Consider the following 24969-nt stretch of genomic DNA (forward strand, 5'->3'; position numbering starts at 1 on the left):
GAGAGGACCCACAGGCCCCCTGAAGGAAGCAGATTGCTCCTGCAGGACCCAGAAGACACCTTAAATACTGTGTTAGTATTTACTTACAGAAATGCAAAATGGTCTGGAAAGGCTCAGCAATAGAATCAAACACGTCGAAGAAAGAAATTCAGAGCTCGAACACAAGGTCTTCAATTTGACCTCATCCAACAAAGACAAAGAAAAACAAACAAGGCCGGGTGCGGTGGCTCACATCTGTAATCCCAGCACTTTGGGAGGCCAAAGTGGGTGGATCACTTGAGGTCAGGAGTTCGAGAACATCCTGGCCAACATGGTAAAACCCCGTCTCTACTAAAACTACAAAAATTAGCTGGGTGTGGTGGCACGTGCCTGTAATCCCAGCTACTCGGGAGGCTGAGGCAGGAGAATCACTGGAACCCGGGAGGTGGAAGTTGCAGTGAGCTGAGATCATGCCACTGCACTCCAGCCTGACGACAAAGCGAGACTCGGTCTCAAAAAAACAAAACAAAACAAAACAAAAAACCGATAAGAAAATATGAACAAAGCCTCCAAAAAGTCTGGGATTATGTTAAATGACCAAACCTAAGAATAATTGGCATTGCTGAGGAAGAAGAGAAATCTACAAGTTTGAAAAGCATATTTGGGGGAAAAATTGAGGAAAATTTCCCTGACCTTGCTAGAGACCTAGACAAACACAAGAAGCACAAAGAACATCTGGGAAATTTATTGCAAAAACATCATCACCTAGGCACACTGTCATCAGGTTATCTTAAGACAAAAGAAAGAATCTTAAGAGCTGTGAGACAAAAGAACCCAGTAACCTATGAAGGAAAACCTGTCAGATTAACAGCAGATTTATCAGCAGGAATCCTACAAGCTAGAAGGGATTGGGCCCCTATCTTTAGCGTCCTAAAACACAACAATTATTAGCCAATAATTTTGTATCCAATGAAACTAAGTTTCATATACGAATAGAGGATAGAGTATTTTCAGACAAACAAATGCTGAGAGAATTCGCCACTACTATGCCAGTGCTACAAGAATTGTTAAAACAAGCTTCAAATATTGAAACAAATCGTGGAAACACATCAAAACATAACCTCTTTAAAGTATAAATCTCATGGGACTTATAAAACAAAAATACAATTTATATAAACAAAAAAAAACCTCAAAAAACCAGTGTATACAGGCAACAAAAAGCACAATGAATGGAATGGCACCTCACATCCCAATACTAACATTGAATATAAATGGCCTAAATGCTCCACTTAAAAGATACAGAATTGCAGAATGGATAAGAATTAACCAACCAACTATCTGCTGCCTTCAGGAGACTCACCTAACACATAAGAGACTCATCTAACACATAAGGACTCACATAAACTTAAGGTAAAGGGGTGGAAAAAGACATTTCATGCAAAATGGACACCAAAAGCAAAAGCAAGCAGAAGTAACTATTGTTTGTTTGTGATGGAGTTTCACTCTTGTAGTCCAGGCTGGAGTGCAATGGCACGATCTTGGCTCACTGTAACCTCCGCCTCCCAGATTCAAGCAATTCTGCTGCATTAGCTTCCCAGCTACCTGGAACTACAGGTGTGTGCCACTGTGCCCAGCTAATTTTTGTATTTTTAGTATGCACAGGTTTAGTGCAGGCAGGGGTGATCTTCCTGCCTTGGTCTCCCAACGTGCTAGGATTACAGGCATGAGCCACCATGCCTGGCCCAGCAGTAGCTATTCTTACATCAGACAAAACAAACTTTAAAGCAATTGCAGTTAAAAAAGACAAAGAGCAACATTATATAACGATAAAAGGCCTTGTCCAACATCAAAATATCACAATCCTAAACATATATGCACCTAACACTGGCGCTCCCAAATTTATAAAACCACTACTAATAGACCTAAGAAATGAGATAGACAGCAACACAGTAATAGTGGGGGACTTTAATACTCCACTGACAGCACTAGACAAGTCAATGAAACAGAAAGTCAACAAAGAAACAATGGATTTAAACTATACCCTGGAACACATGGACTTAACACATATATACAGAACATTCCATCCAACAACTGCAGAATATACATTATATTCAACAGTGCATGGAACTTTCTCCAAGATAGACCACATGGTAGGCCACAAAACAAGCCTTAATAAATTTAAGAAAATTGAAAGTATATCAAGCACTCTCTCAGATCACGGTCAAATAAAACGGGAAATCAACTCCAAAAGGAGCTTTCAAAACCATGCAAATGCATGGAAATTAATCTGCTCCTGAATGATCATGAAATCAAGATGGAAATTTAAAAATTCTTCAAACAGAAAAAAAATAATGACTCAACCTATCAAAACTTCTGGAATACAGCAAAGTCAGTGCTAAAAGGAAAGTTCATAGCCCTAAACACCTACATCAGTCTAAAAGAACATAAACAGACAATCGAAGGTCACACCTCAAGGAACTAGAGAAACAAGAACAAACCAAACCCAAACCCAGCAGAAGAAAGGAAATAGCCAAGATCAGAGCAGAACTAAATGAAATGGAAACGAACAAACAAAAATTACAAAAGATAAATGAAACGAAAACCTGGTTCTTTGAAAAGATAAATAAAGTTTCCAGGAGCTTGTAATCCCTGTAATCCCAGCACATTGGGAGGCCAAGGTGGGCATATCACAAGGTCAGGAGATCGAGACCATCCCGGCTAACATGCTGAAACCCCGTCTCTACTAAAAATACAAAACATTAGCTGGGCACAGTGGTGGGCACCTGTAGTCCCAGCTACTCAGGAGGCTGAGGCAGGAGAATGGTGTGAACCCAGGAGGCAGAACTTGTAGTGAGCCAAGATCGCACCACTGTACTCCAGCCTAGGCGACAGAGTGAGACTACATCTCAAAAAAAAAAAAAAAAAAAAAAACCTAGAAGAGATGGATAAATTCCTGGAAAGATACAACCCTCCTAGCTTAAATCAGGAAGAATTAGATATCCTGAACAGACCAATAACGAGCAACAAGATTGAAATGGTAATTTAAAAATTACCAAAAAAAAAAAGTCCAGGACCGGATGGATTCACAGCAGAATGTAACCAGGCATTCAGATAATTGGTACCAATCCTACTGACACTATTTCACAAGATAGAGAAAGAGGGAACCCTCCCTAAATCATTCTATAAAGCCAGCATCCCCCTAATACCTAAACCAGAAAAGGACATAACCAAAAAAGAAAACTGCAGACCAATATCCTTGATGAACATAGATACTAAAATCTTTAATAAAATACTAGCTAACCAAATCCAACAACATATCAAAAAGATAATCCACTATGATCAAGTGGATTTCATACCAGGGATGCAGGGATTTTTAACATACACAAGTCAACAAATGTGATACTCCACATAAACAGAATTAAAAACAAAAATCACCATGATCATCTCAATAGATGCAGAAAAAGCATTTGGCAAAATCCAGCATCCCCTTATGATTAAATCAGCATACAAGGGACATATCTCAATGTAATAAAAGCCATCTATGACAAACCCACAGCCAATATAATAATGACTGGGGAAAAGTTAAAAGCATTTCCTCTGAGAACTGAAACAAGACAAGGATGTCCACTCTCACCACTTATCTTCAACATAGTTCTGGAAGTCCTAGACAGAGCAAGACAAGAGAAAGAAATAAAGGGGATCCCAACTGGTATAGAGGAAGTCAAACTGTCGCTGTTTGTTGAAGATATTATTGTTTACTTAGAAAATCCAAAGACTCCACCAGAAAGCTCCTAGAACTGATAAAACAATTCAGCAAAATTTCTGGATACAAAATTAATGCATGCAAATCAGTAGCTCTTTTATACACCAACAGCAACCAAGCTGAGAATCAAATCAAGAACTCAATCCCTTTTACAATAGCTGCAAAAAATAAAATAAAATAAAATACTTAGGAATATACCTAACCAAGGAGGTGAAAGACCTCTACAAGGAAAACTACAAAACATGCTGAAGGAAATCATAGACGACACAAATGAATGGAAACACATCCCATGCTCATGGATGGGTAGAATCAATATTGTGAAAATGACCATACTGCCAAAAGCAATCTACAAATTTAACACAATTCCCATCAAAATACCACTATCATTCTTTACAGAATTAGAAAAAACAATTCTAAAATTCATATGGAATCAAAAAGGAGCCCGCATAGCCAAAGCAAGACTAAGTAAAAAGAACAAATCTGTAGGCATCACATTACGTGATTTCAAACTACACTATAAGGCCATAGTAACCAAAACAGCATGATACGGGCATAAAAATAGGCACAGAGACCAATGGAACAGAATAGAAAACCCCATAAATAAACTCAAATACTTACAGCCAACTGATCTTCAACAAAGCCAACAAAAACATAAAGTGGGGAAAGGACGCCCTTTTCAACAAATGGTGCTAGGATAATTGGCAAGCCACATGTAAGAGAATGAAACTGGATCCTCATCTCACACCTTACACAAAAATCAACTCAAGATGGATTAAGGATTTAAACCTAAGACCTGAAACCATAAAAATTCTAGAAGGTAACATAAAAAAAAAAACCCTTGTAGACATTGGCTTAGGCAAGGATTTCATGACCAAGAACCCAAAAGCAAATGCAATAAAAACAAAGATACACAGCTGGGACTAAATTAAACTAAAAAGCTTTTGCACAGCAAAAGGAACAGTCAGCAGAGTAAACAGACAGCCCACAGAGTGGGAAAAAATCTTCACAATCTGTACATCCGACAAAGGACTAACATCCAGAATCTACAACAAACTCAAACAAGTCAGCAAGAAAAAAACAAACAATCCCATCAAAAAGTGGGCTAAGGACATGAATAGACAATTCTGAAAAGAAGATATACAAATGGCCAACAAACATGTGAAAAAATGCTCAGCATCACTAATAATCAGGGAAACGCAAATTAAAACTACAACGTGATACTACCTTACTCCTGCAAGAATGGCCATAATCAAAAAAAAAGAAAAAAAAAAAGTAGATGTAGATGTGAATACAGTGAACAGGGAATACTTCTACACTGCTGGTGGGACTGTAAACTAGTACAACCACTATGGAAAACAGTGTGGAGATTCCTTTAAAACTAAAAGTAGAACTACCATTTGATCCAGCAATCCCACTACAGGGTATCTACCCAGAGGAAAAGAAGTCATTATACAAACAAGATACTTGAACACGCATCCGTATAGCAACACGGTTCACAACTGCAAAAACATAGAACCAAACCAAATGCCCATCAATCAATGCATGGATAAAGAAACTGGTGTGTATCTATAGTATATATATACACCCATCATATATATATATATGTGTATATATGATGGATATATATATGATGGAATACTACTCAGCCAATAAAAGGAATAAATTAATGCATTCATAATGATTTGGATGAGATTGGAGACTATTATTCTAAGTGAAGTAATGCAGGAAAGGAAAACCAAACATCGTATGTTCTCACTCATAAGTGGGAGCTAAACCATGAGGATACAAAGGCATAAGAATGACACAATAGACTTTGGGGACTCAGGGGGAAAGGGTGGGGAGTGGGTGAGGGATAAAAGACTACAAATAGGGTGCAGTATATACTGCTTGGGTGATGGGTTCACCAAAATGTCACAAATCACCACTAAAGAAATTACTCATGTAACCAAACACCACCTGTTCCCCAATAACCTATGGAAATGAAAATACAAAAAATAAAAGGAAAATTCAAGCTGGAAACTGTTTAGGGCAAACCTGCCTTCCATTCTATTCAAAGTTATCTCTCTGCTCACTGAGATAAATGCATATCTGATTGCCTCCTTTGGAAAGGCTAGTTAGAAACTCAGAAGAATGCAACCATTTGTCTCTCACCTACCTGTGACCTAGAAGCCCCCGCCCCACTGCAAGTTTTCCTGCCTTTGCTTCACGTTGTCCCGCTTTTCCAGACCAAACCAATGTACTTCTTACATACATTGATTGATGTCTCATGTCTCCCTAAAATGTACAAAACCAAGCTGTGCCCCAAACACCTTGGACGCATGTCGTAAGGACTTCCCGAGGCTGTGCCAGGGGTGTGTGTCCTCAACCTTGGCAAAATAAACTTTCTAAATTAACTGAGACCTGTCTCAAATTTTCGGAGTTCACAGTGGGCAAGACTAGATTTACTTTTGTATTGAGCAGATACTGAGCTTGACTGATGAGAATCTGGAGTGGGAGGTCTGACGGAGTAACTCTGAGAGAGGCAGCTACCTGTGTGTTCTCAGGGAGATCTCAGACTTACCAAGAAAAAGTGACCTGAAAGAAATGATTGACTTCAGACCCTTGACCGGTGCCTAGACCCTCCTTTTGCAGCTCCAGATCATAGCCTTTATGCTGGCAGCCTCCCTGCCACTCACCCAGGGACCTTAAACAAGGGCTTCCTCTTCCCAAGCCTCTGGGTGGGCTTTCTAAAGCCCTGTGTGCATGAAGAGGTGGCTTGTAGCCCTTCACAGCAGCAGGGCTTACATGAGGCTGGGAGATGAAAAGCTGGCATTACAAGGCAGCTTGTGCCTTTCATTCACTCCCCACTTCATCAAGCCAAGTTTCTAAATAACAGGGATGGTAACTGCCCACTGTGGTCCAAAGTCACTTCTAAAGTGGCTTGGCAAAAAGCCACATGACTATTACTTAGCTCTCCACAGAACGGCATGTACCAAGTCGGATCACTGCTGTCGGTGTGTGGGTGGATTAGCTGCTATTGAACATGATAGGGCGGGCCCCTTTCCAGTTTGCACCAGCCCCCTCTGTGCCTACTCCATGTATCATAGAGCCACCTTTCTCTGCGAAGTTGAACTTGATCAGATGAGATGGCAAAAGCCAGAGCAGGGAGCAAGGCAAAAGAGAAAAATATGTTCACAGTGGCTTTTGAAAACATGGATGAAACTCCTGAGGAGGCTGAGGAACTAAATCTTTTCTTTTGGCAGTAGGGCACAGAGTGCAGATTCATCTATCCGTGAATCACTCTAGCTCCTGCTGCGCGGGTTCTATTTTAGCCCAGCAATGCAAAAAGAAAGAAAAACTAAGTTCTGACAAGCACTTACATTTCTTGAATTTTTGTTGAAGATCCCAGAGGTCATTCTAAGCAGCCTGAACAGGTAGTTAGGACTCCTGGATTCTAGTCTCAGCTTGGCTACTAATTTACTGTGTGACGTTAGGCAAATTACTGTTCTGAGCTTTCGTCATCTTATCTTTAAAATGAAGGGTTTATTCTTTAGAGGAAGCTGAGTGAATGGCATATGGGAACACTCTATACTATTTTTATAACTTAGCTGTAAGTCTCAAATTATTTTTAAATAAATGGTTTTCTTTCTTTCTTTTTTTTTTTTTTTGAGACGGAGTCTTGCTCTGTCGCCCGGGCTGGAGTGCAGTGGCCGGATCTCAGCTCACTGCAAGCTCCGCCTCCCGGGTTCACGCCATTCTCCTGCCTCAGCCTCCGGAGTAGCTGGGACTACAGGCGCCCGCCACCTCGCCCTGCTAGTTTTTTGTATTTTTTAGTAGAGACGGGGTTTCACCGTGTTAGCCAGGATGGTCTCGATCTCCTGACCTCGTGATCCACCCGTCTCGGCCTCCCAAAGTGCTGGGATTACAGGCTTGAGCCACCGCACCCGGCCTAATAAATGGTTTTCTTAAAAAGTGAAAGGATGGTGTAGATTATCTTCAAGATCCTCTCTACCTCCAGACAGTGATTTTGTGTTCTTACTTATCTTCCTTCAGGTGAAAATAAGTCTGTTTCCAGCTATCCAAACATATATCAGAGTAGAATTTTTTCTCACTCCTTCTGCCCCAGGCAAGATGCTGATTAGCCCCAACACAAACCTGTTTTCTGCTTTAAACATGTCCTATACCTAGGGCAAAATTTAAATTATCTAAAACACATTTTAAAACACCCCATCCATACCCACTTTGTTTTTTCAAACAAGTAAATTCATCCAGCAGGGAAAAGCTATTGCTGGCAGTCCATGCTTACAGAATCTCAGCCCTGCCCTAGCAACTGGGCTAATTATAACTCCGGCTACCTGGTAACAGCACTAGATTTCCCTGACATTGGCTGGCAGTTCTAAAGCCATCTCAGCTCTGCCTGCCACCTCCCATCCTAAGAAGCTGTCAGAGAAGCTGAGAAACTGAGTCTCTTTTAAGCAACTACCTAAGCTGGGGTGAGAACACCCATGTATCATAGAGCCTCCTTTCTCTGCTCCCAGAGAAAGGCTGCCTGCCCAGAATCACAGGACTTCATCTGGGAGGGATGTGTGTGTCGATCCTGGTCCGGCCCAATCATTTAAACGCAAAGAACCAGAAGCCCAGAAAAAGTGACTTGCCTTAGCCTGGCCTTCCTCTTGATTCCTTTCCCTCCATTCTCCCATCCTGATCAATCATCAAATCCTACAAATATTTTACCTCTTACATATTTTAAAGATGAGTTGCCTCCCCTCTATTCCTATTGCCACAGCCCTCATTTGGGCCTTCGTCTTCTTTGGCTTGGCCAGTCTGTTCTCACTCAGTTCCTGTCTTGACTCTCTTTAATCCACCTTTCCCATGCATCAGAGGGATCTAGCAGGTTCCCTGCGGCTTAAAGTCCCTCAGTGGTGCCTTATCTTCCTCAGGATAAAGTCTACACCCCTTAAAATGGCACAAAAGACTGTGTCTGTCATATCAGTCTCATTCTTCGCCTACTACTTAAATCCACCAACACTAAACCACTTCTAATTCTGTGCAAGCACCCTATGGTTTCTTGCCTCAAGGCTTTTGCTTGTGGCAAAACCTCTGTCCTTCCACTTCATCGTCCATTGACTGACTAGTGCTTACTCCCCTTTGAAGACAAAGTTCAGGGGTCATCACGAAGAATCCTTTGCAGATTTTCTTTCCATCCACTCTATTCATTTGGGATAGAAGTGCCCCCTTTGAGTTTCCTTACACTTTGTACATAGCTCTGTGACTGCCTTTTACTATACTCTAGCACCTGTGGTTTACTCATCTTTGAAGTCCCAACTTCTAGTACTTGGAACATAGCAGGTACCTAATGTTTATTAATGAATGAATGGATAAGTCCAAAGCTTTCCATGATTTCTCCCCTGCAGCCTCATCTTACTACCACCACAAGCCCTCCAAACCACATGATCTAGCCATACTGAATGATTCGAGTGTGCCAAGTGCACATTGCTTTCGTACGCCTCTGTGCTTTTGTATATTGTTTCTTCTGTTTGAAATGCCTTTTCCCACCAGGCTCAGTGGCTCATGCATGTAATCCCAGCACTTTGGGAGGCCGAGGCAGGTGGATTACCTGAGGTCAGGAGTTTGAGACCATCCTGGCCAACATGGTGAAACTCTATCTCTACTAAAAATACAAAAAATTAGCCAGGCATGGTGGCACATGCCTGTAATCCCAGCTACTTGGGAGGCTAAGGCAGGAGAATCACTTGAGTCCGGGAGACGGAGGTTGCAGTGAGCCAAGAGCATGCCACTGTACTCCAGCCTGGCTGACAGAGCAAGACTCTGTCTCAAAAAAGAAAACAAAAACAAAAACAAACAAACAAAAGGGCCGGGCGCGGTGGCTCACACCTGTAATCCCAGCACTTTCAGAGGCCGAGGCGGGCGGATCACGAGGTCAGGAGATTGAGACCATCCTGGCTAACATGGTGAAACCCCATCTCCACTAAAAATACAAAAATTAGCCTGGCGTGGTGGTGGGCGCCTGTAGTCCCAGCAGGCGCCTGTAGTCCCAGCTACTCAGGAGGCTGAGGCAGGAGAATGGCATGAACTCGGGAGGCGGAGCTTGCAGAGAGCCGAGATTGCACCACTGCACTCCAGCCTGGGCGACAGAGCAAGACTCTGTCTCAAACAGAAAAAAAAGAAAAAAAAAAAAGAATGGAAACTTAATTCACACAAGTTGGACAAGTAGTCATCAGGGGCCAAAACCCAGTGGATGATGGTTTTGTGTGCTGTTTGGAGACTGGGTGTTTACCACACAGCAGTGGATTTCATAAATTCCAGGATCAGACATGATTCCAGTGGCAACACACTTGGCTAATATGAGAAAATGCAGGATTAGGCAATCAACAATGAGGAAGTCAGCCAAGTTGACACCCAAAAATTACTTACCACAGCAGCTGCAGTCCAGAAATGCTAACAAGCTAGTCTCCCTAGGAGTGGGCCATACTCAGCTGTGGACCACTCACAACATTTTCTCACTTTATCTTGCTCCACAGTCCGTGTACTGCAATGATTTCCCCTTTGCTTGCTTCGTATGTTTAAAATTGTCTTCCCTAAAAACTGAACTTACAATTAATGTTTGCTACCAAGAGGGGGTAGCAGTGCCTAATCATGTAGGCATATGTCCCACTCTGTTGGTACTGAGGGTAAGCAGCCTCTTCCTTTTTAAAAAATTTATTATGATGATTTACAAAAATTGAATCTTACAGGATAAACACTCAACAAAAAAGTAGCCAGTCTCAAGAAACCAATTTTTGTGTATGAATTAATACTATTTTATTAATTCATGGCCAGGATGATTCTTAAGATTATTTCTTAATTCTCTGAACAGCTTGAAAGAGAGAAACTCCTAACTTCCTTTTTATTTACTTGCTTTAAGGTTGATACTCAGGTTTTTAACACAGCTCTCTAGCTTTGACAACTCCTCTTATAATTTAAAATCCTTATCGCTTCCATTTACAAGTAAGGATTATATCTATTTTAGTCTCCTCAATCAACTACCTAGAAGACTTGTCACTTGGAAACAGAAGGATACACTCTTCCCACTCTCCAGTCCTCTTCTCCCAAAGTTGCCAGTATTTCCCGTCCCTGAAGTCAATCAAATACTCGATTGTTTCTCGCTAAGAGTAATTTTTCACTCTTAAGTACAAACAGCTCAACAAAAATTCCCAGTAGCATAAATACGCACATCAATAAAATAATTACTACTCACAATAGACTTTCCATTACATATGTTTCACAAGCATTGGTTTTCTTAAAAAGAATCATGCATACAGCACTCAAATTATTGCAGATTCTAACTCAGTTGACTTTGATTTAATGTTTTTACTACATTTTTTTAAAGAAGTGTCCTTCCAACACTAAAAAAAAAAAATCAGAATCAAGAAAATTCTGTTTCTTAGCAACAGAAAAATCAAACTTCTGTTACTAAGTTTGGTAACAGAACAGTACTCTCAATTATCCTCTGAACCACACGATTTACCATGTGATACTGGGCACGTTACCCATGACATCTCTTCACCATCATTGCTGCTAATTAATCTTCTTAATCTTGTGGGAATCACAATATGAATAACAAGAATGAACATGAGACACATCTGTGGGAATGATGAAGGTGAGATTATAAAGAGTCAAACCTCGTCCTCATTTTTAAATTTTATAATAACTATAACCACTAGTAGAAATATAACTACTACCCTCTCATCTATATGTGATGTTATTAAGTTTATGAAGTGTTTTGATATTTCATCTTCATGGTTGCTATTTCTTCATAGAAAAAATAATTCTCAGTTTCTGTAGCATTATTCTTAGTGCCAGTCCTACAGAGGCTGGAACAGGCTCAGAGAGACTAAGTAGTGTGCCTGGGTCTCCTGGTTGACAATAGATCCTCATGCAATGTTTTCCGAATCCCTTGTTTTTACATCAAAACAGAACTGTGGCCAGCTGTGGTGGCTCATGGCTGTAATCCCAGCACTTTAGGAGGCCAGTGTGGGAAGATCACTTGAGCCCAGGAGTTTGAGACCAGCCTGGGCAACATAGTGAGACCTCAATCTCCGAAGGAAAAAAAAAAAAAAAAAAAAAAAAATATATATATGTAATTAGCCAAGTGTGGTGGCACACCTATAATCCCAGCTACTTGGGAGGCTAGGGTGGGAGGATCACTTGAGCCCAGGAGGTCAAGGCTGCAGTGAGTCGTGACGGTCCCACTGTACTCTAGCCTGGGTGACAGAGCGAGACCCTGTCTCAAAATATAAAATAAAATAAACCAGAACTGCTCTAGTTCCTATCAATCCCTCATCATGACATAGTGTGCTAAACTAATTTCAACTCTGAATGATTGATAATGGCTTTATGTGTTCTGTTTCCCAAGTAATAAGAACATTTTAACACAAGCCTTTAGTGCTTTTCAAATAATCATAGCCAAATGAGAAAATTAATATGACAGGCAGATTGAACAAACATTTGGTGAGAAGGAAGAGGAGAGAATACAGTAGTTTGGATCCCTCAAATCATATGATGCAGTAGCTGCCTGACAGCTCTGCTCACACGTAAGACTAGATAGAGACAGGACCATATCTACTTCCTGTGGGGGACCCATGGCAATACTAGAGTCTAGCAAAAGAGTTGTCCTCTCTGCATGTGACAATATACTGTGTTCCACTCCCCCCCACATACACCTTGTGCAGCTCCAATTATCTCATTTATCACACTTCTCCAGGTGAGAAATGGTGCCTTCTCACACCTCACCCAAAGTGTTTCCTAAAGATCTTTAGCTAGGGTGGAGCAGAGAGTGAGACCAAATGATTCAGGCAGCCATCTGATTCAAGCTTTAAAAAAAAAAAATCCTGGCGGGGCGCAGTGGCTCACGCCTGTAATCCCAGTACTTTGGGAGGCTGAGGCGGGCAGATCACCTGAGGTCAGGAGTTCGAGATCAGCCTGGCCAACATGGTAAAACCACGTCTCTACCAAAAATACAAAAATTAGCCAGATGTGGTAGCAGGCGTCTGTAGTCCCAGCTACTCAGGAGAATCACTTGAACCCAGGAGGCAGATGTTACAGTGAGCTGAGATTGTGCCACAGCACTCTAGCCTGGCCAACAGAGTGAGACTGTCTCAAAAAAAAAAAAACAAAAAAAACAAAAAAAAACCTCCTTTCCCTCAAATTACCTAAGAAATTGTCCCTTCCTTCTTTGCCTTGAAGACAGTTAATGGGGAAAGTTCCTCCCTCTGCACAGTGAACAAATCCATTCACTATTCCTACCCTAAGGCAAATCCTTCCACTCATCCTCCGTCTCTCGCCATCTTTCTGTTACCAGCCCTCACTTGGCAATATCCTTCTTGACTCCTGGCAGCTCCAATGAGGGACACTCATTATATAGCTACATAAAAGATAAAAGGTGAATATGGACCAACTTCTGGAAAATTTGGACTTAAAACATGGAAATGCAGGAGAGACAGGAAATAGGGTTAAATTCCCCAGATTTAGCTATACACATTAATTGAATTTACCAAATAATAATTTGGGTCTCATAGACACCAGCTATTCCCCTGATCCAAGATGTTATCTAGCAGCCTGTAATGCTTCCCAGTCATCCTCTTGACAGGACAGGGCACACATAGAAAATGATATTTGTATAGTCCTCTGGGGTAAACAGTTGGAGAGTTAGAATCTCTGATAAGGTCAGAGGCAACCAGTCCCCAGTCACTTGGGCCACTTCAGGTCCTGCTTGTGCAGACACAGAGAGGGCTGAGGAAACCAATATTGTGGTGACCAGCTATGAGGCTTAATTTTCATAACCCATAGCCCAATGTCCTCTTACCAAGGTGTTGTCCTATCTCACCCACAGCTCAGCTAATCCAGTAGATCTTCCTTCCCCACCCCATCACTGACCCGTCAATCAAGATAGCCCTCCCATCAAGGAACCGGCCATTTCCCCTCCCACTCCACCCAGGCCAACTGCTATCCCACAGGTTACTCTCTTCTTCATTCTAAGGCAAGCTATTCCAAAGACTGAAAATGCCTAAGATTCTGTCTTAAAAGCTTATCTGCATAGTCATCTTCAAAAGCAAACATGAATTTCTCAAGGAACAGAAACACCCTTAGTCCCTGCCCTTTTCTCCACAGCATCATTCTCTGTCCCACCAAGCTGGAGCTAGGAAGGGCCTTTCTCTAGGAGAGGTATGACCTGGAGAGGGTCTGCTTCAGAGCCACCTCGGGGATCTTGCATAAAAATGCATATTTTGCCAGACAAAATGGCTCATGCCTATAATGCCAACAACTGTGGAGGCTGAGGTGGGAGGATCTAAAGACGAGGAGTTTGAGACCGGCCTGGAAAACATAGTGCCAACCCTTTGGTACGATTTTTTTTTTTTTTTTTTTTGAGATAGAGTCTTGCTCTGTCACCTAGGCTGGAGTACAGTGGCGCAATCTTGTCTCACTGCAACCTCCGCCTCCTGAGTTCAAGCAATTCTCCTGCCTCAGCCTCCCAAGTAGCTCGCACTACAGGCACGTGCCACCACACCCGCTAATTTTTGTATTTTTTCAGTAGAGATGGGGTTTCACCGTGTCGGCCAGGCTGGTCTCAAACTCTTGACCTCAAGCCCTCTCTCTGCCTTGGCTTCCCAAAGTGCTGGGATTACAGGCATGAGCCACTGTGACCTGCCAACATTTTTTTTTTTTAATTATCTGGGCCTGGTGTCCCATGCCTGTGGTCCCAACTGCTCAGGAGGCTGAGCCAGAAGGCATCACTTGAGCCCAAGAGTTGGTGGCTTCAGCTCTATATGGTGACACTGCACTCCAGCCTGAGCAACAGGGCAAGACCTGTTTCTAAAATAAATAAATAAATTTTAAAAATGCAAATATCCACCCCAGCCCCACCCTCTAACCCCACCTTCCCCCACATTACTAAATCGGAATCCCTAGGGTGAGGCATGGAATCTACATTTTAAACCAGCTCCCAAGGTGATTGTTCCGCACCATTCCACGTCAGAGTTTGAGAGAGCCTCTGATTTATTCCGGCCCTCTTTCTTTACAGAGAAGGAAAGCAGAAAGCAGGAACCAGAGAGGTGAAATGAGCTTGTCCAAGGTCACAGGTTGTTAAGGTGACCAGAGCTGGACGAAACCCCATCTCTCTCGCTGACTAGAACAGCACCAGCTAGGAAGAGCCTGGAATGGCGACTGACTGGCAGGCCAAACCGTCCCCTGCCCCTGCCCCTGCCCTGGAGAAGCGGGCCCCTGTACTCACCCGCTTGTAGATGTCCTCCCGGCTGGCCTCATACTTCTGTTGCATGTGCTCCTCCAGGAAGTAGATGCGCAGCTTGAGGCTGAAGTTCTCCTTCTTCAGGTCATTGAGGTGCTGGGACAGAGTGCGATATCCATTAGACATGATGGGCAACCCATGGGGAGGAGCGTGGCCGACTGCCCCCTCAACCCAGGAACATGGTGCAGCTGCCCCGCAGCATGAAGCCAGCCGGCTGGGACGCTGCTGAGGCTGCGGACCGAGAGGCTGGGGCTATGGCGACATGGCCCCTATTGCTGGAGCTCTCTCCGGGACTCAGGACTGGGCTCACTGCTCTGGGTGCTGGAGTGCAGCACACTTTCCTTTTTTACCTCAGGGAGATATTTGCGGAATCTCTGACAGAGGAACATGCTGTGTGAACTCAGACACAAGTGGTGTAACCCGACTCCAAGCCAGGACTCTGCTGTCACCCTCCTGGAGCCTCCCAGGCCCAACTGTAGGCAGTTAACAGCTTCTCGGAAAAGAGAGAATGACCCCCAAGAGCTTCCAGGAAAGGCAGAGGGGAGTAATTCAAGGTGACAGCGAGGTTGCAAAGAAGAGAAGGAAATAAAGGGTGGGGAGGGGGTATTTAAGTGACTTGTGGCTGATTTAGACTATAAGACCAAAAGGAGTGTGGCCAGAAGCAAGAAATAAGGTTGCTACAGAAAAAACCACAGGTACATAAAATGGCCCACAAAATGGTAACCACATGTCAAATATCCTTTTCTGTCCAGTGCAAATCTCAAAGAGCTACCAACCAGAGGAGTCTCGATTTCCTTTGATAATCCAGAGCTCACCTCTAATGAGTTCCTTTGCAGTTTTCAGCCCCAAGCTTTTCGAGCTCTGAGGCAGTTCAATTAATAGCCTTTAATGCCATGAGCCATCCCCCCAAAACACACCATAGCTACCCACAAAGAAAGAGCAAATCTTCTAGCTCAGGGGAATCTTTGCAGACTTCTGTTAACCAGTGACAAAGTTCAGAAAGAGGCAGGGTCAAGGGATCCTCCCTCCATGGAAGAAGGGATGGGCAGAAGAGAGTGCGGGAGGATGACAGAGAGGGAGCCGTCATCCTGGAGCCCAAAGATTTCAGGCAGTCGCTGGTTCTTAACTCTGGCACCTGCCAAGTGGAGCCGGACACTCATCACAGATCTTGCTCCTAAAGTAATTTAAGATCCTTGAGTGACAGCTGCAACATTAGCAGGAAGTATTATTTATACCACATTACATTGAAGGTGATGGGAGACAATCCCACAGCACAGATACCAAACACGGGTTCTTGGTGGCAATAATATCAGGTTGAAAAAAAATACATTAACATCCAAGGTAAAGGAAACTAAAAAATTTACACTTAATTCAAGCCCTCATTTCCTCCCCAACCTACCTGCTTTTCAGTCTTCCAATTCCTTCTCAAACCTTCATAATCATTCCAGTCAACAACTCCTGAGTACCCACCAGGTAGGACACTGGGCATGAGGGATATATAGATCAATAAAGTCCCAACTCTGAAAGAGCTACGTGGCCATACAGCTGGTCATGACATGTTAAGATATGTGTTTTACATTATGATCCCCTAAAACCGTGCTTTTCAACTTTTACATGTTACATTGCAATCTAGTACATATGCATACACTCTTACTTGAAGTGTTTCAAAAAGTAATTGTCACCATCACTCCGTGTGATGTACCCTGATATTTCCTATTTCTTTTTCTGGGAGTGACCCACCAGATGGATTTCATGACCCACTAAGAAGTTTCAGCCTAAGTTTGAAAAACGTTGACCCTGGGGGAGCCCGTAAGAAAGGGTAGTCAGTTCTTACTGGAGTGATCAGAGAAAGCTGCATTAGGAGTTGAATTTACACTTTGCCTTGAAAGCTAGAAAAGGTTTGAGTGGATAAAGTGGCCTCAGGAGGGCATAATTAGAGTGAAGCATTTTCCCAAATAGATTTAGATTATAAATAGGCAAAATAGGCAAGCCAAAATATTTACCATTTGAAAAAAAAAAAAAACTACACATTTAAAATTCATTTAACTATTTTCACTAAATCTGAATTCTTAGAATAAGAGAATGCCAATTAGGCTTAGTTAGAGACAGTGAAGAAAAAAGTCTAAGTTAAAACAACTCAAAATAACCTTTCCATTCCCAGTTCTCTTACTAAATAGCTATGTTATCGACCGTAGGCGTGCACTTCTCTAGAGGCCTAACTGTCCTCACTTTAAAAATTGGTGATTTTTCTTTTTCCTTTTTTTTTTTTGAGATGGAGTCTCACTCTGTCACCCAGGCTGGAGTGTAGTGGTGCAATCTCAGCTCACTGCAACCTCCGCCTCCCGGGTTCAAGCCATTCTCCTGCTTCAGTCTCCCGAGTAGCTGGGACTACAGGTGCCCGCCACCATGCCCGGCTAATTTTTCGTAGTTTTAGTAGAGACGGGGTTTCACCGTGTTAGCCAGGATGGTCTCAATCTCCTGACCTTGTGATCCTCCCACCTCGGCCTCCCAAGGTGCTGAGATTACAGGCATGAGCCACCACGCCCGGCCAAAATTAGTGATTTTTAAGGCCCTTTCCTGGTCTAAGCTCTTCAAGGTGATAACCCAGTTATTATCACCTCCATTTTGCTCAAAGGAAGCCAGACTGCTAGAGTCTAGATTAGTGTTTAATCATGCTTTGGCTGTCAACTTAGATTCCTTTATCAGGTAAGATAATTTCATGTAAGTTTTACAGGAAGTAAAACTGCGTATGAATCCATGCATAAGGGTATTCTTATGCATCCTAGATTTCTGTTGGACATTTATGCCTATTTCCTCTGTGATGTCTTTTTCTTCTATCTCTCTGGCTCCTTTTTCTATGTTTTTTGCCAGCTCCTGAAAGTGGGTATTTAAATAATAGTAAGTCCTTAGCCTTCTACTTTTTCCTTCTACTTTTTTTCTGTTCACATTTTTTTTTTCCATGGAGGTTTTATCCACTTTTAGGGCTATACTTTCACCTTTGAAACAACTCCCAAATCTCCAACCAACTCTTCTCACCCAAGATCTAGCCCTACATATTCAACTCTTTGCTTAGATCATTCAACTTGAATGTTCCCAAATTCCACCCAAGCAAAGCCTTTCCTGTTACCCTAGCCTGGAAAGACTTCTTCCTCTTTTTTTTTTTTTTTTTTTGAGGCGGAGTCTCGCTCTGTCGCCCGACTGGAGTGCAGTGGCCGGATCTCAGCTCACGGCAAGCTCCGCCTCCTGGTTTACGCCATTCTCCTGCCTCAGCCTCCCTAGTAGCTGGGACTACAGGCGCCCGCCACCTCGCCGGCTAGTTTTTTTTTTTTGTATTTTAGTAGAGACGGGGTTTCACCGTGTTAGCCAGGATGGTCTCGATCTCCTGACCTCGTGATCCACCCATCTCGGCCTCCCAAAGTGCTGGGATTACAGGCTTGAGCCACCGCGCCCGGCCGACTTCTTCCTCTTTTGAACTCTAAGGCAGATATTAACATTCAACAAGTGTTCATCTGCTGCCTTATGATGTGGCTTCTGTTATCTTGAAGGTTATTTACATCTTTTAGAGTTATGCGACTTTTTGTGTGTTTGATCTTTCCAACTAGTCTGAAGCTGCCCAAGGAAAAAGTCAATGACTAATATGTCTTCATAAACTTCTACAGCTTCCATAACAACCTGAGACCTCTCCAGCAGCATTCATCCCATTGTGCTGCCACAGTCTGTTTACAATGACCTCAACCCAGCTAGAGTGTTTTGAGGGTTGACAAGGCATATTTTGTGTCCTTGTATTCTTATTGCATAATATGCAGGAAGCACTCCCTAAATATTTGTGGAATAAATGAATATGTCAGTATTCCATAAATATCGTACGTTTTGCTTTGTTATATATGGCCTGGCTCATCTGTGTTATTCTCATAGCTTTCCAATACTATGAAAAAGGTTTATTTTCATAGTCCCAAAGAAACTATATTTGGTAGAACGCTTATTCTAGAATAGGTAAAAAAAAAGGACGTTTTGTTCACTTAAATTTCTAAGTTTATATGCCCACCCTGATCTTTTCCCTGAACTCCAATTGATATCTGACTTCCTAGTAGAAATCTCTGCTTGAATTTAGACTTCACATACTTGTGATATCTGAAACTGAATGCCTGATCTTTCCCAGTAAACATGCTCCTCCCTCACTACACCTTTTTTCAATTTGTAACAAGTCAATATTTTCAGATTTTTGGGCCTAAACCTTTGAATCATTCTTGATTCATTCTCTCTCCTACATATCATCTGTCTGCAAATCTTACTATATATACTATATATAATAGTATATTATTAATAACATATATGGTAGTATAATATGTATATGTTATAGCTGTTGTATTATGTATATAATATACATTATACTATATTATATAGACACTATCATACTACTATATATATATTATATATATATATGTTATGTTATACTACCGCTACTGCCACTGGTATTTCTACCACCCTGATCCACAGTACTGCCATCTTTTCCTTACACGACCTGAATAGCCCCTTAACTGGTGTTCCTGCTCCCACTCTTGTTCTCTTACAGTCTATTCTCAGCACAGCAGCCACAGTGACCCTTTTAAAATACGTCGGATTACTCCTCTGCTGGAGAGCCCCCCCGGCTTCCCATCTAACACAGAGTGAAAGGTGATGTCCCTTCACCAGACTGCAAGGCCTGAGGCCCTACACCTCTTCTCACCTCTCCTCTTACCTCCTCTACTTCTTCCTACCACGCTCCCCCTGCTCTCTGCTCCAGCCACACTGTTTCTCTTTGTTGTCTCTCAAAAACAGGAAGCAAGAGAAGGTTTCTTTTTCGATGCCTTTGAACTTGTTGACCCTTCTGCCTGGCTGCTCTTTCTCTAGGTAGGTGCAGGATTCTCTCCTCACCTTCTTCATCTTTGATTGAATGTCACCTTCTCGGTGAAGTGAATACTCTATTTAGGCACCCCGTGCCTCATCCCAGCTCTCGGATTCCCCCTTCATTGTTTTTTATTCCATAGCACTATCACCTTCTAAAATACTACATGTACTTATTTGTTTTGTTTCTTGTCTGTCTCTCCCCACCAGCATGTAAACTTCCTGAGAAAAAGGGGTGTTTTCTTGGTTTGTTCACTGCTGTGTCACCAGTGCCCAGAATGGTGCCTGGTACACGGCAGGTGCTCAATAAATATTTGTTGAATAAAAGAATGGATGAGTAATTAACCTGCTGATTTATTTCTCATTGGATTAATACAACTTAATCTATACACAAGATTATGTAGATGTTTTAGGATAAAAAGCACACCTAATAGCATTCCTCCTTATAAAAAGATTATAAGTAAAAGAAATTATTCTAACAGACTCATTTTAATATATCATGCAGAATCTGGACTTTCTACAACAGTTCTGAACAAATATGAACAAACATATATGACAAAATATAAAGGACAATATGAACTATACAAATAGTAAAAACTGGGCCAGGCGCAGTGGCACACGCCTGTAATCCCAGCACTTTGGGAGGTCCAGGTGAGTGGATCACATGAGGTCAGGAGTTCAGGATCAGCCCGACCGACATGGTGAAACCCTGTCTCTACTAAAAATACAAATATCAGCCAGGCATGGTGGCACGTGCCTTTAGTCCTAGCTACTCAGCAGGCTGAGGCATGAGGATTGCTTCAATCTGGAAGGTGGAGGCTGCAGTGAGCAGAGATCATGCCACTGCACTCCAGCCTGGGCGAGAGAACAAGACTCTATCTCTCAAAGGATGAGTCGAGCTTGGAAAGGCAGTGGGGAGAACACAAGGCAGTCCAGGCAGGTGGAACAAGAGCAAAAGTTCAGTGTCCACCAGGCCAAAGCAAAGGGCACATACTGTCCTGAAATAGGACACAGAGATGAGGGGAAATAAAAAGCCGTTTCAGGGAGATCTTGAAAGTCAGGGTGAGGAGCCTGGAGTTTGCCCCTCCAGGATCCTGGCTCTCAATCTGGACAAGAGTTAGGGGAAGGGAAGTGGAGGTGGGGAGGAGGGCAGTGGGGGTGGGGAGGGTCAGGAACTGCTGACCGGGAAGATTATTTTCTTTGTGTATTGCTTAGGTTTCGTTTTACTTGTTTCCTTGCAGTTTTAACAAACATCAGTGCTGCATGTGGAAACTTGGAAAAGAAATTTTAAAAAGCTTTAACAAACAAAAACACACATACCTGAGATGCACACGCAACCTACTAGCTCACGGCATACAGGCCTGTCTGTTGATAACCTCTGCATTGCTTAGGAAATAAAACACTGCAGATTCTTGAGCAAGGGGTTGTGCTTCTACCTTTGTTCTTGCTTTTTCTCATAGTACATCTAATATCTTTACTCTGGTCTCAAAATGTTTCTTGCAAACCTTAATGGCTCTCCCCTTCTTTTTCCTTAATTTCTTCATTCTACCCCTGGAATAACGTCCTAGTCCAGACTAGAAATACGACATAAATAAAGACTCAATCAATGCCAACAGTAGGAGGAGGATTACCACCAGCTGTTGCCTGTCATGCCCCATTAACACAACCAACTGTCAAGTCTGCCTTTAAAAAAACCCAGCTTGACATTTGCTTAATCATACTCAGACCCCCCAGATAGCTAATCTAATGAATGTACTTGAAAACATATTAATTTTTTACCAATCTTTCTCCTAAAAATAAAGCTTCACTAACAAAAAATGATTAATCATCTTAATGGACAAATTATTCTCAAATATAATAAAACTTCCACAATTTTAACTCTACTAATTTGGTATCTGTGGATAATTTTTATCTTTATCTTCCTTGAACATAAATATATTTTAAGGCCAGGCGCCGTGGCTCACGCCTATAATCCCAGCACTTTGGGAGGCCAAGGCGGGCGGATCACGAGGTCAGGAGATCGAGACCATCCTGGCTAACACGGTGAAATCCCATCTCTACTAAAAATACAAAAAGTTAGCCAGGTGTGGTGGTGGCGGGCACCTGTAGTCCCAGCAGTAGCTGAGACAAGAGAATGGCGTGAACCCGGGAGGCAGAGCTTGCAGTGAGTGGAGATCACGCCACTACACTCCAGCCTGGGCGACAGAGCGAGACTCTGTCTCACAAAAAATAAAGAAAGAAAGAAAAGAAAAATGTTTTAAAAAAAGTTAATATGGCAAACAGAAGAACAGAAGTGCTTTAAGTAACCCTTGACACTTTACATCCATTTACACATAGACAATAAATATGATCAGTATTATACATATTTATCTAGGTTGGGTAGCATGGAATTGTGAAAAGAGCAATAGCTTTGAGCTAAGAAGAGCAACGTTCAAATCCTGGCTCTCCTTTTTTCTCATTGAGTCATTTTTTTTCTTTTTTGAGACGGAGTCTCGCTCTGTCACCCAGGCTGGAGTGCAGTGGTGCAATCTCGGCTCACTGCAAGCTCCGCCTCCCGGGTTCATGCCATTCTCCTGCCTCAGCCTCCCGAGTAGGTGGGACTACAGGTGCCCCCCACCGCGCCCTGCTAATTTTTTGTATTTTTAGTAGAGACGAGGTTTCACCGAGTTAGCCAGGATGATCTCCATCTCCTGACCTTGTGATCTGCCCGCCTCGGCCTCCCAAAGTGCTGAGATTACAGGCATGCTCACTGAGTCATTTTGAGCAAACTACTTAATAGTTAACTATAGGAAGGCAGTCAGAAGACTGGGATGTGGGCAGGATACTAAGAAGGTTGCAACCGTATCTGTAATGCTCACTTTTGTTTCTTCACCTGAGACAAATAAACTAAAAATAACGTTTGCCACCATTTAGATACTCAATACATGGACAAGTGTTTAATTATTCTTTGTATATTCCTGTTGTTTGTAAAACAATTTATAATTTTTAAAAAACTATTTTAAAGAGAATGAAAGGAGGAATTACAGGGAGGCAGTTATCAATTAGATATAAGGATAAATTCTCTAGTAAAGTTAGATGCAATAAAGATACGGCCACACTCTATCCATATGTCTATACATCAGATTTTTAGTGAGCACATACATCATGAGACAGAATAACTTCGTGTCACAAAAGGGGCTTGACCAAAACTAAAGAATCACCTGTCAGGGATACTGTTAAAACATTTCCCACATCAGCTAGGAGTTAGATCTAGAGGGCTTTTAAGACCTTTGGCCATCCTGAAATTCTGTGCTTAAAACACATTTTCTCATAGGAACACTCCTAGCAAAGGCCAGTGAGAGAGCTATTACTTTCTGAAGAATTTCAGAATGCCCACCAGCTCTCCTGTAGCCCTAAAAGGTAATAAGAGTCTACCTGTTGAGACTGAGAGCTCTGCCTTGTGCTACAGAAGCGGTAAGTGCATGTAAAAGACACCATATTTCTAAGACAAAAGCAGTAACAATGACTCAAGGATGATGCCCAATGGGCGATTTAACCTATAACTTTGCTAACTGTCATATTTTCGAAACAACCCTATGGGAAGGGTACACAAATGTCTGGGGAGTATTTCCTGCTTTTTAGCACCCAGGGAACTACAACTAGGAGCTCAACTTATTTTGGATTGGGGATGGGGATAGACAAGAAGAGATGGGGCAGGAGGAAGAGAGGGCTGGTTCATTTTGCACACACATATTTGATTTACAATACATCTATGTGTCTGAGTGTCTCTATGCTGTTCTCATAAAATCTGAATTGTACAGATAAAAAGTTTAATTCCTGTCTGTTTTGAATGACTTGGCCCTGTATTACAAAGTTAATCAGATACCATTATACCATCTTCACAACAACAATCATCTACATTGGATTTGACAATGTACCAAGCACTTCCATGTGTATTATTTCATTTATCTTTACCACAACCTTTGAAGTAGGAGATATGATGATCCCCATTTTACTGCCTAGGACAGAGAGACATCAGGAGGTTAACTGAGTTGTTCACTGAGAAAGTGGAGGAGCACAGACTATAACTTCAACATTTTGACCCCATACTGCATACGCATCAGGGCCTTAATCATGAGACTGTATGACCCTTCTGAGACTGGTATTCACTTGCAACTCATAAGGTATTCCCTCTTCTACCTCAGGCTCCCTGTAACTTTTCAAAAAGTATCCTTCACTGTAAATAATCTTCCTGGTGACCCTAAAGGATCTGACCACTGATCTATGTTAAAAAAAAATTGTTTTCTTCATTTTCAAGATGAATAAACTAAAGTTGGCTCTCAAAAGGTTAAACAAAGAGTTACCGTACAACCTAGCAATTCCTTTCCTAGTTGTATACACAAGAAAATTGAAAACATACGGCCACATGAAATCTTGTATACAAATGTTCATAGCAGCATTATTCATAATAGCCAAAATTGGAAGTATCTCAAATGTACTTCAACTGATGAACGGATAAACAACATTTAGCATATCCAAATCACAGAATATTACTCAGCCGTAAAAAGGAATGAAGTACTGATACATGCTTCAACATAAATGACCTTGACAACATTATACGATAATGTGAAAGAAGCCAGATACAAAAGGTCATCTATTGTATAATTCCATTTATATGAAATGTCCAGAATAGGCAAATCCAGGGAGAAAGTAGATTAGTGGTTTCTGGGAACCAGGGAGAGGGAAAATGGGAAGTGAATGTTAACAGGTATGAGGTTTCCTACTGGAGTGAGAAGCACATACTGGAAGTAGACAGTGGTGATGGTTGCACAACTCTGTGAATATACTAAAATCATGGAATTGTACGATTTAAGAAGGTGAGCTGTATAGAGTGTTAATTGTTTCAATAAAGCTTTGTTTTTAAAAGAAGAAGACAAAGAGATAAACCAAAACTGAGAGAAGTAACTAACCAATCCTTGATCTTTTAAAAGAGATTATTTTTAATGATAAAGTTTCAGTTAAAGTCAAATTTGATTCAATTCAGTTAAAGGTAAATGGCTTAGAATGAATCACGTCTAAA

At 42.0% G+C, this 24969-nt stretch overlaps 1 protein-coding gene across 6 annotated transcripts in view; it reads right to left on the reverse strand.

Annotated features, from left to right (window-relative positions):
- LOC117075461 (myomegalin) overlaps positions 1–24969 on the reverse strand; it is a 276182-nt gene that overhangs the window by 182482 nt on the left and 68731 nt on the right. For 3 of the 6 annotated variants that reach the window (XM_033197849.1, XM_033197848.1, XM_033197852.1), the window contains exon 4: positions 15012–15122. In XM_033197849.1, coding sequence (XP_033053740.1) covers positions 15012–15122 — 111 coding nt within the window. Of the gene's footprint in view, positions 1–15011; positions 15499–22605; positions 22629–24969 lie in introns of those variants that run through there. The other 3 variants (XM_033197847.1, XM_033197846.1, XM_033197851.1) reach the window with 3 other exon arrangements.

The sequence above is a fragment of the Trachypithecus francoisi genome, unplaced genomic scaffold (assembly GCF_009764315.1).
Source record: "Trachypithecus francoisi isolate TF-2019V2 unplaced genomic scaffold, Tfra_2.0 Lachesis_group5, whole genome shotgun sequence".
Classification (NCBI taxonomy): domain Eukaryota; kingdom Metazoa; phylum Chordata; class Mammalia; order Primates; family Cercopithecidae; genus Trachypithecus; species Trachypithecus francoisi.